This window comes from Odontesthes bonariensis, chromosome 10 (assembly GCF_027942865.1).
Source record: "Odontesthes bonariensis isolate fOdoBon6 chromosome 10, fOdoBon6.hap1, whole genome shotgun sequence".
Taxonomy (NCBI): domain Eukaryota; kingdom Metazoa; phylum Chordata; class Actinopteri; order Atheriniformes; family Atherinopsidae; genus Odontesthes; species Odontesthes bonariensis.
The window spans coordinates 14,244,465-14,261,136 of record NC_134515.1 but is presented as its reverse complement, the minus strand read 5'-3'; the positions used below and the strand labels follow the sequence as shown (position 1 = coordinate 14,261,136).

The window sequence follows — 16,672 nt, the reverse complement described above, 5'->3', positions numbered from 1 at the left end:
AGTGGATCATTGTCTGTGCAGTGACACTCAACACTACTGTCATTGCTATTAATTTGTTGTAGTAAATGTATTCAACACTACACGATTGTGGACTGAAACATGTGAGTAAAAGATGAAATGATGAGATTATTTTTTTGTCCAAAAAACCCCACTAAAAGCTCATTTAATATTTAATGCTGAACTGACATTCACATCATTCTAGCTGTTATCAGTTTTACAGTAATGTAGTTCTGGCTAAATTGATGCCAGTAAGTTACCCATAGCAACAAAGCTTGAGGCAGCATGTTGTCACCCTTAAATGTTTGCACTGGTTTGAAGTGACAGGAGAACCACCTCAGAAATGCTCAACATACATCTCAGGTAAGAAACCTTTAGCTGACTAACACAACTTATTTTCTGCAGGTTCTTACAGCTAGCAGCCCATAACGCAGTGCTCTTGGAGGCACATTTATGAGGATGGAGCCTAAATCACATTTGCTGTTTTTGCACATGGTCACTATCTTTTTTTTAAGAAGTCATCTGTCTACCGGTGCAGCCTGGTTTGCTAAGTACATTGGCTGTTGGCTGTAAGCTGAACTATTATGGGATACTGTTTCAGCTGCAGTGAGTAGTAACTTGAGAGGTGTGATAATCGGGATGATTATATTTGTTCATGATTCATTACCTTCTCGACTGTAAACACATTTTTCTTGGTGGAGATAGGAAAATCACAGGTGTGGTTCTTAACATGAATAATAAATATGTAGTCTATTGAGTAGAGTCAGGCTCTTGTTATTGTCCAGGATGTACTGGCATGTTCAACTCAAAGGTAATGACTTGAGTAGTTACAATAAGGCTTTTGAGTTATACCATGTGGCATTTTTTTAAATGCAGCATGTCTTCTATACAAGATAGGAAAAAAAAATCAAGAAACTTTACATAATATGAAGAGATCAAATTTTCCCTAGCTTAGTTATATATATGTTTATAGCTTCCCTCTCCAGTTCCCTTTACTTTACACATATGACTGTACATCAACATCTGTCCATATGTGTCTGCACTATCTGAGTTGCCATGGTAACATATAATTTACCAAATGTGGAATGAAAGGACCGTTGGGAAAAACAAATTAAGTTCTGCTGAAAATGTCTCATTTAACTGTTGCAGTTTAACATGTGTCTGGTTAATTAAGCTTTGCGACAGAGGATGGTTTGTGGGCTTTCATGCTTTTCAGTTTTATTAGGACATTAAACACAACACGCTGAATAATCATAAGCTCATCTCTAGTTGACCTGGAAATCTAATAGAAGTTAAACAAACTGCATTAATTGTTTGAATTTGAAAATTTGTAATTTATTAGAAAATATTGTAATCTTTTAAAATATAACACATAAAGCAATTCTAGTTTCTCAGCTGTAAAAGTGACAGAAACATGATGGAGATTTGAATTTTGGACCATTTGTCAGATAAAACAAGCACATTAGGATTATATGATGACCATTTTTGACTAGTTCCAATTTTTTTTTCATTTATGTTATGCAAAATATTTGTTATTATTCACTAGATAAATCTTAAAGTGGCACTTTGATCATGAATGTGTCCAGATATCTGAAGTGATAAGAGGAAATTTCTCACATGGCTGTTTTGGGAATAACAAAAATGGACACCGTTAAATTATATATATATACATATATATGTATATGCACAGCATATGTGTCATGAAGCTATGGACATACATGTCAATATTTACCATATTGACATTAACACATATAAAAGATTTATTCTAGGAATATACAGCTAGTGATTGTTTTAAGGACTGTTTGATCCATATTTCATAGTTAAAATTTTGTCTAGAATTCTTTCCTCCTAACGTCCCAGAAAGGTATTTATCTTGAGAAATTGTTATATTAGAAACATTTTCAAGATGGGATTGCCTTTGTTCACTCATATGTGTAAAACAATGCATCAAACATTAATTTTAGAGAAGTTAGGATGTTTTTGCGGACCAAAAATGATCACAATAATCCCTGATTCATTTTCTGCTGATCACGCATTTCCGTGTTTCATTAATTAGGATCCTATTGCCGTTTCTCTCAGCATAAAATTGGGTTAAATCTGGGTGCCTGTTTGTTCCTTCTGACTTTGGCTTCAATGTATGTTTACAGGTTTACAGGTGGTTTTAAACTCCATTATTAAAGCCATGGTTCCCCTGCTTCACATCGCCCTGCTGGTCCTCTTTGTAATCATTATCTACGCCATCATTGGCCTCGAGCTCTTCATCGGAAAAATGCACGCCACGTGCTACATGATGCAAACAGGTAAAGCAGAGTTTATTTTCCTTTTGTTGGTTTCATTCCTTTGTGTCAGATGTGTGTCCACAGTTTTAGTTTAAACCCCTTTATAATTGAGTCCCACAGACAGCATCCAGGCATACTGTACATCTCAGTTTAGCGTAGATAGAGGATTTAATCCCAGGGAATGAATGGACACATGTACTTTGAATGTGAATGATGACAAGCTGCTGAAAACAGAACAGAACAACAGATGGTGGATTAAGTCCAGTGATTAAATGACTAATATCTAGCTATTATGTAAACATGCTTGGCCTTTAGCCTAGCATTGCTTTGAAAATGGCGGAATCAATCGAGGAGTGAGGATAAACTGAAGCCGATGGACATATATACACACCAATATATAAAATCACAAACACAATTTAAAATGACTGACCAACAGGCGCAAAGCGGCTTAAGTTTCAGGAACGGTCTGGCTATACTGCCATAATACAGCAGCTATAATGGTGTTTCACTTTCTCTTTTGCTCTCTGCCTCACATATTTCACCTCATTACTTCCTGCTTCCCTTTTTTTCAAGTTTGGATCTGTTTTGATGTCCTTGCATGTTGATGTCAGGGAAACCATTGTAGATTTCTGTCATGACAGAGCAACATGGATGCTCCTTTCAGTTGCTGTTCACTGGCCCTGAGAAAGGCCTTTATGGTGTAGGTGGTTAGGGGGAACAGGCAGGAACTTTTGTGGATATGTGTTTACAGCGTAGATATTAACTATGAAAAATGTAACCTAATGTGGGCTAATCTAATGTGCATGTGCTTTGTGTTTGTTTGTGTGTAGGTGGGGGGGTTGGTTAATATTAATGTGGACTATGTTTTTCTCAGTGCTTATGTAATAATTAAATGAATTACAGAACATCTCATTTCTAAATGTGCTCAGTGATCAAGCTTAAATAACTGTATGGTTATCTACCTACTAGACAACAATGATTGTCATAATCTTAACATGAAAGTGAAATGCAGTTAAAAGTTATATGATATCGGGAGAAAAGGAAAAGAAGAGCAACATTTTGATAAAAAGTTAATAATACTAACACAGACACTGACTAAGAAATGGGGTTTGATATGAGATTTAGGAGCAGAAAAATGCCTCCTTTTAAGCAAGTAGCTTTTGTGCAAATGCAGAGGTATCAGTTCAGTGAAAGCTTAGTCAACCTTTGAAGTTCATCTGGTCTCAAAAGTCGGTAGAATTCCATATTAACAGCTATACCATGTAAAATGTTGTTTGTACTTTTTTTTTACAGATTGTATGTCACCCCCTCTTGTTTTGTATGCGTGCTGAGATGAGGGTCGTGTATGCACTATAGTGAACGAATGCTCCCCTTATTGCATAACCAGCAAAACCGAGATGCTACTTTGGCCGCTGATATGCATTGCCGCTGTGAATTTGCTCTCCAAAATCAACTGTAACTCACTGAAAGGGATATTTCTTTTTTTTTTTTTTAAGTGGGGCTGTATGAAGTACTCATGAGTAGTCGGTGGGAACAGTCGAATAGTCAAAAAATGACCTATTGTTGTTTCCTGAGCTCTTTCCCTTTACTTCATGGAAAACATTATGGGTTTAAGGAAAGATAGTAGGAGAATTTCGGGACTGAGGAAAAGACAGTCTAGCTGCAATGGGAATCCGACCACAGTTACATTAAGCTGTGGCGTAGGTCTGCATCACTGAAACTACAGCTGTTCAACAGATATCTTCAAAAAGGGTTTTAGTTACTTTATGCATTACAATTAGTGCAATCTAATCACAATGTCCCACAGAGACTCCGTAATATACTTCATAATAATATAATATATGATATTAAATACCTTTATTATTAAACTTTGCACTAAGGAAAGTAAAAGGCACAAAAGTGAAACATGTTGTCACAGGCTCCTCACACTCCTGTCCTTATATTTACCCGCATGAATCACAGTTAGTACAACTGGGTACATATTATCGTGCGAAATTTGCAGCTGCCAGAAACTGTGGGATGGCTTTATCACCTTTCTTTCATAAAGGATTCCCTAGTGTCTCCTATGCCAAAGGAGATGAGTGAAAAAGAAGCACTGAACCTCCTTTTAATAATAATTTCAGAGTTCAAACATCTCTTATTGTGGCTGCCATGCCTGCTATGACAATATTGTTATGACATTATTACCAGGAGCACCAGACTGTTCTAATCATTGATTAAAGAATTGCTTTTCCAAAGGCATTGCGTCTCTGCTGCTGCTGCATTTTTCATAGTACACTTTGATAAAACCATCTGTTTTAATCAGACCATGGTTTAGCCATTTTGTCTCGATGGAGGTCTGGTTCAGGCGTCACTCCTGACATTTTGGTTCGTATGAGTTAATAAGTTGGGGAATGTTTCCATGTGGAATGCATAACTCTCTACAGGAGACTCAAGTCATCTTTCATGATGCTGTACTTAAATTGCACTGATATGGTGGGCTTCTGCAAAGTTTTTAAACATTGACGTTTACATTGATTACACAATTTCCTTCGGCATCAATAAAGTATTTACCTATCTATCTCTATCTCTGTCTCTCTTCTTATCTTTTATTGCAAACTGGCACGAGTGCTGGAGATCAGCAGATTAATCTGTTTGTCTCTACACCTCCAGGCGCCCTTGCAGAAGAAGAGCCAACGCCATGTGCGGTATCAGGTCATGGCCGACACTGCCTGCTCAATGAGACAGTTTGCCGAGAGGGATGGCAAGGCCCCAACAATGGCATCACCAACTTTGACAATTTCTTGTTTGCCATGCTCACCGTGTTTCAGTGCATCACCATGGAAGGCTGGACCGACGTTCTGTACTGGGTAATATGCCAATATGCATCCAAATGACTCAGTAAAGCCTTATTTGGGTGACGAGTTTTTGTTTTATTGTGTCAAAGAATAGACAAATATGGAAATGAGTGATGTCCTGTCACCCAGGACAACCACGCAGAGCTGGTGGAGTTGAAATGATTCACAAAAGCATTCTCAGTCTAGTTGTCTAGTTGTCTAGTTCTCTCAGATTTCTTTGTATCTGTTCCCCAGTTAAATCTCAGGCAATCTCTAAAAACCTTATGATTTTAGGTTTTTGATTTGTGTTCCCACAGCAGGAAGAACTTGTCAAGTATATTGTGATCATTTTACAGCCACTGAGGGTCTAGAGGGCCCTGATGGTTCACTTCTGCCATAACTATGTTTAGATACTCTTAGAGACCTTCAACTTGTAGCATTCCTTTTGATTTTCTGTGTCTGTCTCTCCTGCAAATTCAAAGTTCTCACATCCGTAGCTTGAAACATCACCTTTCTTTGAGTTAACAAGTATTTTGAATCTGAAAAGCCAGGCTCACTTCAAAACCCTCAGTTTCTCATTAGCAAAAAAACAGCAACAGCTTTTAATTAGCCCCAACACTCAGCATTGAGAATGGGTTTTTATCACAGCCCACCCACATCCTGTTATTGATGGAGACCCTCATCTATGAAATAACTAACCCCTCTCCCTCCTTCTCTTCTGTCCTCTCAGACTTTCTCCATCCCTCTTTACTGCTCTTATTCATGTGTGTGTTGCCATGGCAATTCCATGCTAATTCTATCGTTACAAGAAAGGAGGTTAGATAAGTTAGACAAACCTAAAAGACGAAAAACAAAGGATAATTTGTGGATTGATACATGGATTGATGAATTCAATCTGACTTGAGACCTCTCTTACAATTTATGCATGGTGGTTGGTGAGGAACTATAAACTTATTTGTGGGATAAAGAAAAGCGTAATTTATGAAGGCAATTGTGTGAAAGTTAGCATAAACTGACGAATGTCAGCTTTCAGTTCCTGGAAGACCCTTAATCTGTGGTCTAGTTATTTTCCACAGACAGTTCTACTGTTATATACTTCCTCTCATGGTTGTTTCTCATAGGTTTCCCTCTAGTGGCCAGTCTTAAATATAGTTATTCTTCATAAACTATTGTTTTCTTTCATGAAATTAGTTAATAGGTGACAGTAAGTGTGCAATTTGTTTATGACGGACAGATGAGTATCTGTCATTCATACTTTATACCGTCACCCAAACATATAGTTGTCACATGATTCTGTCACAGCACATTTACTCCATATCAAGCTGTTATTATTAGTCATTGTTACCCTTTTATATTGATTGAGCAAGCATCATCATGAAGTATCAGAATGCTTCTGGCATCTAACATTAAACTGGTTTTCCTCTTTGCTTTTTTGTCCTTACAGATGAATGATGCAATGGGCTTTGAGCTGCCATGGATCTACTTTGTCAGTTTGGTCATCTTTGGATCCTTCTTTGTTCTTAACCTGGTTTTGGGTGTGTTGAGCGGGTAAGTTTTATGTTTTTTTTTTCTAAATGTTCTGAAGAAGTTGCAGTGAACCAAAAATAAGACAAAAAAAAACCCCAGAAAAAAAGAATAATGTTATGATCCTGCATCTAATGTATTATTTGACTCAGGTGTGCTGTTGTCTCTGCAGAGAGTTTTCCAAAGAGCGAGAAAAGGCCAAGGCTCGAGGTGATTTCCAGAAGCTGCGTGAAAAACAGCAATTAGAAGAAGACCTGAAGGGCTACTTGGATTGGATCACACAGGCTGAGGACATCGACCCTGAGAATGAGGAGGAGGGAGACGAGGAGGGCAAGCGTAATCGTGAGTTACCTGGATTTAATTGATTTTGCTCTGTGTTCTTGTCTAAAGCAGGACAATGAACTGTGGGGTGCCAAACATTTAATTACCCTGCCTTTAAAAGAAGGTATTTTCTCCATTAATAGTGAAATGAGGAAGCAGAGTTGTCAAACCATTGCTCATGTAATTAACTACACTTTAATAGGCTCACTTATTCTTTGCCTTCCATGCACCATCAACATCATGTCAAACTGTTTCAACATAACAATAATAAGTGTTTTCTCGAGCAGTTCATGCTGACAAATGTGCTTAGTTTGCATCCACAGTGAGAAGATTTAACTGTTGAACTGACAAATTGACAGTTTAAATTCCATCATTCCTATTATTAAATTCAATATCAATGATGATGAATCAATCAAATGACTCCCTGTCAAAATAAACAAATGAACTAGTATTTAAAGAGAAAAGAAAACTGAAGCACAAATAATGTGCCAATGCGCACTCACAGCATTGTTTTCTGACAGGCTGAATGATAATGATGATGGCAGCCTATTGACATTGTGAGCAGCAACCTGCTCACATCGTGTGTGTGAAGCCTTTGTACGACAGATCCCAGTTGACAATAACATTTGAGGATATGAACATTTTGATAGTTAATTAATATAAGAATTAACTGTTTAAACTTGTTCAGATTTATTTATGTATACCAGAAGAAATATGTACTGAGGTGCTTAAGTAAGTTTGAGGTTAGAAAATAAATACTGAAAACTGAATTTTAGTTGTCATTACCATAAATGAAAAACATCCATATTGATATGGCTCCTGTTGTTTGGTTTTTGCTTTTATAAAGCATCTCCAGCGCGTATAGCATCAATGGTGTTGTAATTTTTTCAAAATGTTGGCACTTATTTGTTCTTTTGTGGCATCCACAGACTGAATACATATGCCATCTTACAAAGGTTTCATTTTAGAAATATCCATTGTACATTTCAGAAATCCTATCTTTCCACAGACATAATGGGGTACAGTTTGGTAACACAAGACATCTTGTGCATGGATGAATCAGCCCAAAGAACAAGTCTGTACCAAAATTGAAATTTACCGTCTGAAAAATCTGCACTTTCGCAAACGTCTAAAAAAGAATGTGCAGCAGTATTAGACAGTATTACGATGTAACACACATACAAATGAAGTCATATCACACCTGTAGATGTCATGATGATCTCTTACAAGACTGATGAGGTCAATACAAACATAAACCCTCTGAAGCTTAGGAAAGGTGTGAGCCTCTTTCCATGAGTGCCGGTTGTCATTCGGAGAGAAGTTTTGGTGTTTGATTTCTTACTTATGTTGACAACTAAAATAAGGAGTGACTTGGATTAGGGAAGATTTGTGTTATTTGTGTGGAGAGGTAATTTAGTTACTTTAGTACAAGGTGAATCAACACCTTTGCTCTTCAGTTTGCTCAAGGCGCACCAGACTTGAAAGGGAAAAGCACAAAAATGTCTCACCTGATCTGAAAGGATTGTACAGTTTGGTGTCACTGTCTATGTCAACTAGAAGGACTGCTGCTGTTTTTCATGAAATGAGGGTCTCCGATGAGTATTGATTTGTTCTGTGCACTGCAAGTGTCCACTTTTCCTTTGAATTATTCTAAATAAGACATTTGCTTGCTGTTGTAAATTTCGTCTTTAAAGTTTCTTACACTCATTTCCCACTGTTATAAAATAACAGGAGAGGAATTTTTCAGCAGAACGTAGTGATGTTAGATTTACAGCCCTTGTTTAAGATTTTGATTAATGCCAGCATCACACTGTAGCCTTGAATGGGACTGTTCTATGACCCTAAGAGCAGCTATGCTTTCTAACAGTTGGTAAACAATGTACAGCTTTTGTCTTGTCTGCCCAGGTTGTCTTTTTCTTTTCAGTATGTGTTGGCTCTATTGATACTGTGATGTGAGAAGTAATCAGTTTTTGAAGGTTGTGTATCAAAAATGCTAACCAGCTCTGAGTGTGACCAAACAACAGGGTCCTTAGTTTGTTTTAATCTTGTATCCTTTACTTTCTTTTGTATCTTTTTTTTTCATCATCACCAGTCCAACACTTTGAAATTAGGATGTTGTGGCTTCTTTGTTATTACCCCAAGTCTCACAATTTCTTCTTGAGTTTGTCATGAATAATTGCATAGGAATACGAATGCAGAATTGCCCAATATAGCTGTGTAAATGGCAAAAAAATCATTTAAAATGATGAGACTAAAACCACAAGATGATATTCCATATCATGAGTCTGGATGTGATCACGTGAAACACGTGCTCCGTGTTGATCCTGCCACAGTGCCTTATAATCATTCACAGTGCACTCAGTTCATGCACCATTCAGTTTTTGTTCTCCAGTAGCTGCCCTGCTTTCACCACTGCTGCTGTTGTTATAGGTGACAACGCACTAACTTTCTTTCCTTCAATCCTGCAGTGTCTGTGTGCCTTGTAAAAACTGTCTGTAGATTGCTGCTAACATTAGATTCCTCTTTTCCTGACTTTCTCTCCTTTTGTTTCCTCATATCTTTTCTTGTTTCTAACAGTTGTTTTCTTCTCTGACTTCTATCTTTTGTGTTCTTACTGAGGTCTTGTTTACTGCAAATCTTTTCCAATCTTATTTTGTATTATATGGTTACTGTGTCCAGAATGAATAGAATTGAGAGATGTAGTCTGACATGTAATATGTTTTTAGGATACTATTTAATCATATAGACTAATACTATTACTGGTATTTCAGTAATAAATTCTTACATGTCAACATAATCAATCTAAATTACTTTAGCACTGTATATGGTAAAATTTTTTAGTTATGACATTTCTTATGTAAAATATCAATAAACTGTGCTGTGATTTATTTTTTTATTATTTTTTGTAAGCGCTTATTACTTAACATTTTAAATTAGATAATTTAATCTGAACAATCCTATCTGTATTAACCCTTTCTTTAAAGTCTTGACTGGCTTTATATTTAGCAATTATTTTAAGTATTTCTTTCTTTGAATTTTTTCCTTATACTTGCCAATCGTTAAAACCCTACACAACAAGTGAATTTTATTGTAATTAGACAAGATAGTCTGATACTTAGATGCCAGGTTATATTTGTTATATCAATGTTAAGTTAGTGAATTTCCTGTGCAGTATTAATAGTCTTTTTTCTGGACACGGTAGCTGTGTCAGTAGTTTGTATTGGAGCTTCCTCTTGTTGTACGTTCCTCTTTCTTGTTCTGCTGTGTACTGACTCACTGCTTCCTCTGCTGTCTGGCTGTATGAACTGCATGTTGATAACACCAAGGGGTCACGCTGGCTGACCTAACTCAGAAGAAGAAAGGAAAATTTGGCTGGTTCACTCAGTCCACAGAGACACATGGTAAATGTGTTTGTGTGTGTGTGTGTGTGCGAGTTGCTGGAAGTGTCTGTTTTCCCCCTGCGCATGTTCATGAGGACATTTCATCTTTGTCCTGAAGGGTGTGTCTGCATCATTAACACGCTTTGCTTTCTGTGAGCTTTGGTATCCGCATGCCACTTTTGTCATTTGTCAGTATTTCCTACTTTTCCTTATCATCCTCATCATGTCCAAACTGATTTCATTTAAGATTTAGGACTTATTGCACAAACTTTACATTGTGCCCCGTCATCAAATAAAGTCTAAGTGCTAGTAAAACAAAGGTGCAAAAATAAAAAAAAACTATTGACATATAAGGGGAAGATACGCCTTCAGAACAAGCAACCAACTCTATGGGAATTTTTGGTTTTAAGGGAAGGCATAGGAAGACTAATAGTAAGGCTAATGTTTCTTAAAACATCAGGACAATAACAAATTTGAGGATTGTGAACGTACATTTATAAGTGGTTTAACAAACCCTGAGCGAGTAAAGCACTTTAAACCCACCCAATCTGAAGGAAATCGTGCACGTTTTTTTTGTGTTGTCACGAGATATACCCCACATGTTTTCACATTTGACTGGGAAATCTCAGTAGAATTTATTTAGCTCATATTTCTTTTAATACCAGTTTTGATATAACATCCTTGACACTTTGGATAAAGATGTTTTTGGCAGATATTTCAGTTTTCACTTTATGTCATGACTGTGTTTACTGTAAGTATGATAAAAAGTGAACAGAAGTGCCGCTGTGTTTATGTTCAGATCCCTCATTGTACCATTATCACTTTGAACTCCTTTCATTCTTCATTTATGAAGACAATATTTTTTGCATGTATTGTACATATGATTTCCAATGTCCAATGTGTTTTAAGTGTCACTAAATTACTAATACTTCGTAACGCACACACATGGATATAGTTGCTACATTTTATGCTACATTATATGAAATATTTCAGAAGGAGTTTTGCAGTTAGTGGTAGTAAAAATTATAATACAAGTGAAATTTTACAACGGATTAAAGTTTCCTTTAAAATCAGAAAGTATTGAATTCAGTGCGATTCAAGTCTAGCGTCGTGCACTTACTGGGATTTTATCCATGCAGACAATTTGAAAATGAATTCTTCTGCAGTGATGAACTCATAAAACAGCTTGTTTAATATAGCTGAAAGAATTAGGGATTAATCCAAGATAGAATATAGTCACTTTTTTTTTCGAAAACTCAAATATCCTAATGCTACGGAATGTGAAAAGAATTTTCTGTCTAAACGCTGTAATTTTCTCAGTTTCATTTCTTGCGTTTTGTTTTTTCTGGTGGTTTGACTTGGTCTTTAGGCCCCTTAAAATGAGGCGTAATACTCCCTAGTGACCTTTTGGTGAAACAATTTTTCAGGGAACGTACAACTTCTCAATGTTTTCATTAACTTATTTGTGTGTGTGCGTGTGTTTGTGTGCGCGTGTGATTCTGTAGCGAGCATGCCTCCGAGTGAGACAGAGTCGGTGAACGCAGACCATCGCACTGGAGAGGAGGAAAAATCACCATGCTGTGGACCACTCTGGTGAGTCTGATGTAATATACACAACAGTCAGAGTTCCTTGACTAACAGTTTTTCAAGAACATTGTCACTTGGTAACTGACAGTCAGTAGACCACCACACTCAAATGCAGGGTTAACATTTGCTCTTGTTGTTGCTCTTTATTAATAGTTCCCTCATCTTCTATTCTCCCCAGTCAAAAAATTACTAAGTCAAAGTGCAGGTTAGTACTGTGCTGTGATGCTGCATGGTGGATATGTTCTTCCTTTTATCAATTCAACTCATCTTGCATGGCAGATATTCCCTCATATCAAAATGATTGGAATCCCATAAGTATTCATCTGTATGTGTTTCTCCTGTTGACCGCCAGAGATTCATCACTGTGTTTGTCGAAAACCCTCCCCTATACCCCAGTTTTTATCCAGTTGGATTTTTATTTTTTCATTTCACCAAATCAAAAGGCATGTGTGAAATATAAAACTTTGTCATCAAATGGAAATAAAGATCTAAATTGATCAAAGTCAACTTGAAACTTGAAATATGAAAAACTGATTGTCTCTCAGTCGTCAGTGGCGACGTTGGAACCGTTTCTGCCGCAGGAAGTGCCGTGCAGCTGTGAAATCTGTGACGTTTTATTGGCTGGTCATCATCTTGGTGTTCCTCAACACTCTCACCATCTCCTCTGAGCACTACAACCAGCCTGACTGGCTGACTGAAGTACAGGGTATCTGTTCTCTTCTTTATGTTGAGTGTTATTGTGAAACACTTTTTCATGCTGTTAGATATTTGATAGAATAAACACTTAATCTTCTCCTCTCTTCTCCTCTCTAGACGTGGCCAACAAAGTTCTCCTGGCCTTGTTCACCTTGGAGATGCTGGTGAAGATGTACAGTTTGGGATTACAGGCCTATTTTGTGTCCCTGTTTAACCGCTTTGACTGTTTTGTGGTGTGTGGAGGCATCGTAGAGACTATCCTGGTGGAGCTTGCCATCATGTCTCCTCTGGGCATCTCTGTTTTCCGCTGCGTACGCCTCCTTAGAATCTTCAAAGTTACACGGTGAGCAGTCCCACTGAGCATTTTAAGGTTGAAAAGTCATCTAAAAGACATGTAAATGGTCCAGTCTTAATTTGTCTGTAAGATAGTTGGGGTTATTACTCCTAAATCATGCTAAATCATTACAATTTTTCAAGTTTATGTATTCAGCTGCTGCCTTTACAATGTCTGGAGGCATCTTGTTGTGAACATACAACTTGTGTAGCTCCATATTAAGCCCATAATTCATACAACAAATTCATTTCTGTTGATGCTAATGAAATATGACCAAGAATCAAACCAAAGGTTAGCACTAAAATCCAGGTTTGAATGATAAGGACTGAACTGTTTTGGAGATTTAGGGCTACAACTACACATTATGTTGAAATCACATCTATGGCTCATTGGGATATTATTGATAATCTTGTTATATCTAGCACCTTTGCCATCAAGGACACAGGGTTCTGCACAAATAGAATCAAGAACAAAAACCAAAGTAACGTTGTGACATTAAATAAAAATCAAATAAATCCCAATGCCAGAATCAATGAAATTGTTGGAGTTGGAGCCGATCCCATCTGACATGGACTGGACATTTCTGGACTAACAGACAGATATGATTCATACTCACACGGCCAGTTCAAAATCATTCTACTAACCTAAAATCACATTATTTTGACTGTGGGAAGAAGATGTAGTTCACAGACAAAAATAATTAACAAAGGCGTCATTCATTCTCAACACATAAAGAAAGAAAATGTTATTTACTCGTGAGAGGAATCCTATGAACAGCAAACTGTCACTATGTGGATGCTGTCACACTTTTTAAACAACTGAGGGATCCAACACAGACACCTGGTCTCTCTGGTTCAACTTCATCTGGGGTCCTTTGCTACACCTCCTCCTCATTTCCTGCTGACAGGAAATGTTGTCACAAGGTTTTGTCAAGCTTCACCTAAATGCAGACAAGATACGGCTGTTAACTTGGAACAAGATTCCATTTACAAGTGCTTGAAGAAAAGCGCAGGGATCACAGGACAGGTGTAGCCAGACTTCAGTACTTGATGACAGGAAAAACAGACGGACGGGCGGGCAGACAGACGACTGAACTGAGGCAGCAGCAGCAGCAGCGGACAGAGGCAGGCAATCTACAGAACAGAGAAAAACTTTTGTATCAACAGGAAAAGATTTCCACAAAAAAGAATGTCACACCTACAACACACAAAAGAGAGGAAGATACACCTGGAAACTGCAAAAATAATGCCTTGTTTAAGAGATATTACATCACAGTTTGTGTGCAATTTCTGTTTAAATTGTATTTTCTCTTTTCCAGTCATTGGGCATCACTTAGTAACCTGGTGGCCTCTCTGCTCAACTCCATGAAGTCCATCGCTTCCTTGTTGCTGCTGCTCTTCCTCTTCATCATTATTTTCTCCCTGCTTGGCATGCAGCTCTTTGGGGGCAAGTTCAACTTCGATGAGACCGTGACCAAACGGAGCACTTTTGATAACTTCCCCCAGGCCCTGCTCACTGTGTTTCAGGTATGTGTTTTGTGTAATTCACTTTAACTGAGATCAAGGCTGAATGGGGGTAGAGCCTGACATGTTATGATGTGCTCTAATTAATGCGAAATGGGAGTTGTGTTTGTAAGAATGATATAATCTAATTCCAGCGTCTATAGTAATGAATAAAAAAGACTAATACGGTCCCTGTCCATAATGTCTATCAGATCCTGACAGGAGAAGACTGGAACACCGTGATGTATGATGGTATCATGGCATACGGTGGTCCGGCCTCCTCTGGAATGGTTGTCTGCATTTACTTCATCATCCTCTTCATCTGTGGAAACTGTATCCTACCAAGCACAGTGGCACACACGTTGTCACACACACCATACACGAAAAGCACACATAAAGTGGATGAAAAAGTCCTGTTTTAGTTTAGACAGTTTTTGTTTTGTTTTTGTTTTTGTACAAAGCCCAGGAGGGTTTTAATGATTTGATTTCATCATGTTGGTCAATGTTTTCTCTTTAACTCGCATGATCAGACATCCTGCTAAATGTCTTCTTAGCCATCGCTGTTGATAACCTGGCAGACGCAGAGAGCCTCAACACAGCACAGAAGGAGGAAGAAGAGGCCAAAAAGAGGAAGAATAGTGCCAAGTATAGCTCAGGACACCATCATATTTGGATTACTGTGTTTTTCTTTTTTGTCTATTTGTCACCCGCAGTTTTCCTTGCAGGAAAATTCGAGTGGCCTCTTGTTTTGTTTGTTAGTTCATGTTTTATCTGTCGCCAACAGGGAAGCAAGCATACATAAGAAGAGAGTTGAAATAACTGAAGCAAAGGATGGTGAGACCAAGGTAAAAGACAAATTAGCTCTAGTTCTCTGCATAAATCATGTAAATTGTGCTATCAAATGATACTTTTCAGTGGTTAAACCATACTGTTGTTTTCATTTTTATCTCAGTAAATATACATGTTTAGAACGTTAAACATGTTCACCTTGTGTAGGTGCCGACAGAAGCCTTGCTAGAAGGTGACAAAGAGGCGAATCCTGTCATTGACTCTCCAGGTAAAGTCACTTGAGATACACACACTTTATGTACATTTACTCTGATAGATTTATGTTTCTGCAACTGGCAAGAAACCCTGAACAACGAGAACAGTCGGACACGGATGATTTTTATGGTATTTCAGCAGATATAGCTGAGTTGAAAGATGGGGAAGACTTTGCTAAGCATGAATAAGCATGAATGAACTCCAAGAAATGTTGCTGTATTTAAAGACAACATGCAGAACAGAGGTCAACAAAAAATAGAATTTTTATGGGAAAAGTAAAACAGTGATTTGTTTTTCTGACATCAAATATAGATATGCCGTATACTTCATCTCCATATCATTGTGTAGTACAGCCTTTAAATCTCCATTTTATATTAAGTGACATAAACACAAAAACATTACAGAAAATCTAATAAATGTCATTCATGAATCTCAATATTCAAACAGCTATGCACTAAAATCTTGGAAAAGTAATCTTTGTTTAATCCATTTCATATAGGCAAACTTTGAAACCGTTTATGGCATTTCAGAGCATGTGCTGAATTCAAATACCTAAAGTAAACCAAACATTTAAATAATTAGGAGAGAATGAAAAGACACATGATAAATTGACACAAATGTAAGATCAGACTCTCTGTTTTTGTACTGCGAGTATCCGTAAACCACTGATACTAAAGCACTGTTATGAAATTGGAACAAATGTTTTTCAGAGGGTAATGATGGCGATAATGAGAACCTCCCAGAAGTCCCCTTAGGGCCTCGCCCTCAGCGGATCTCTGAATTCAGCATCAAAGAAAAGACTCAACCAATCCCAGAGGGCAGCGCTTTCTTTATCTTCAGCAGCACCAACCCGTGAGTCTGACGCATGCTGTTTGGTGTTATCAGCAAAGAGAAACAGGAGCCGGTCATCAGCTCAGTGTGACAGAAACTCCACAAACAACCAAAATCAGTCCAATCAGAAATAGCAGTGACATAAAGCTCATCTTTAAACCTGTGTAGTAAAACTAGTCTCATCTTCATCTGTCTACTTAGTCTTTTTACCTTTTATTTTTGCAGGTTTCGTGTTTTCTGCCATAAGCTTATCAACCACCAGATCTTCACCAACCTCATTCTGGTCTTCATCATGCTCAGCTCCGTGTCTCTGGCTGCTGAGGACCCCATACGCAACTTCTCCGCTCGCAATATTGTACGT

General features: G+C 37.7%; 1 protein-coding gene across 1 annotated transcript in view; it reads left to right on the top strand.

The window, feature by feature from the left end:
- cacna1db (calcium channel, voltage-dependent, L type, alpha 1D subunit, b) overlaps nt 1-16,672 on the top strand; it is an 82,607-nt gene that overhangs the window by 43,609 nt on the left and 22,326 nt on the right. The window contains exons 6-20 of the mRNA XM_075476358.1: nt 2,145-2,297; nt 4,929-5,125; nt 6,537-6,640; nt 6,789-6,958; nt 11,823-11,910; nt 12,083-12,109; nt 12,450-12,610; nt 12,718-12,943; nt 14,253-14,460; nt 14,649-14,769; nt 14,967-15,081; nt 15,221-15,281; nt 15,433-15,493; nt 16,191-16,332; nt 16,537-16,666. Coding sequence (XP_075332473.1) covers nt 2,145-2,297; nt 4,929-5,125; nt 6,537-6,640; nt 6,789-6,958; nt 11,823-11,910; nt 12,083-12,109; nt 12,450-12,610; nt 12,718-12,943; nt 14,253-14,460; nt 14,649-14,769; nt 14,967-15,081; nt 15,221-15,281; nt 15,433-15,493; nt 16,191-16,332; nt 16,537-16,666 — 1,964 coding nt within the window. The remainder of the gene's footprint in view (nt 1-2,144; nt 2,298-4,928; nt 5,126-6,536; nt 6,641-6,788; nt 6,959-11,822; nt 11,911-12,082; nt 12,110-12,449; nt 12,611-12,717; nt 12,944-14,252; nt 14,461-14,648; nt 14,770-14,966; nt 15,082-15,220; nt 15,282-15,432; nt 15,494-16,190; nt 16,333-16,536; nt 16,667-16,672) is intronic.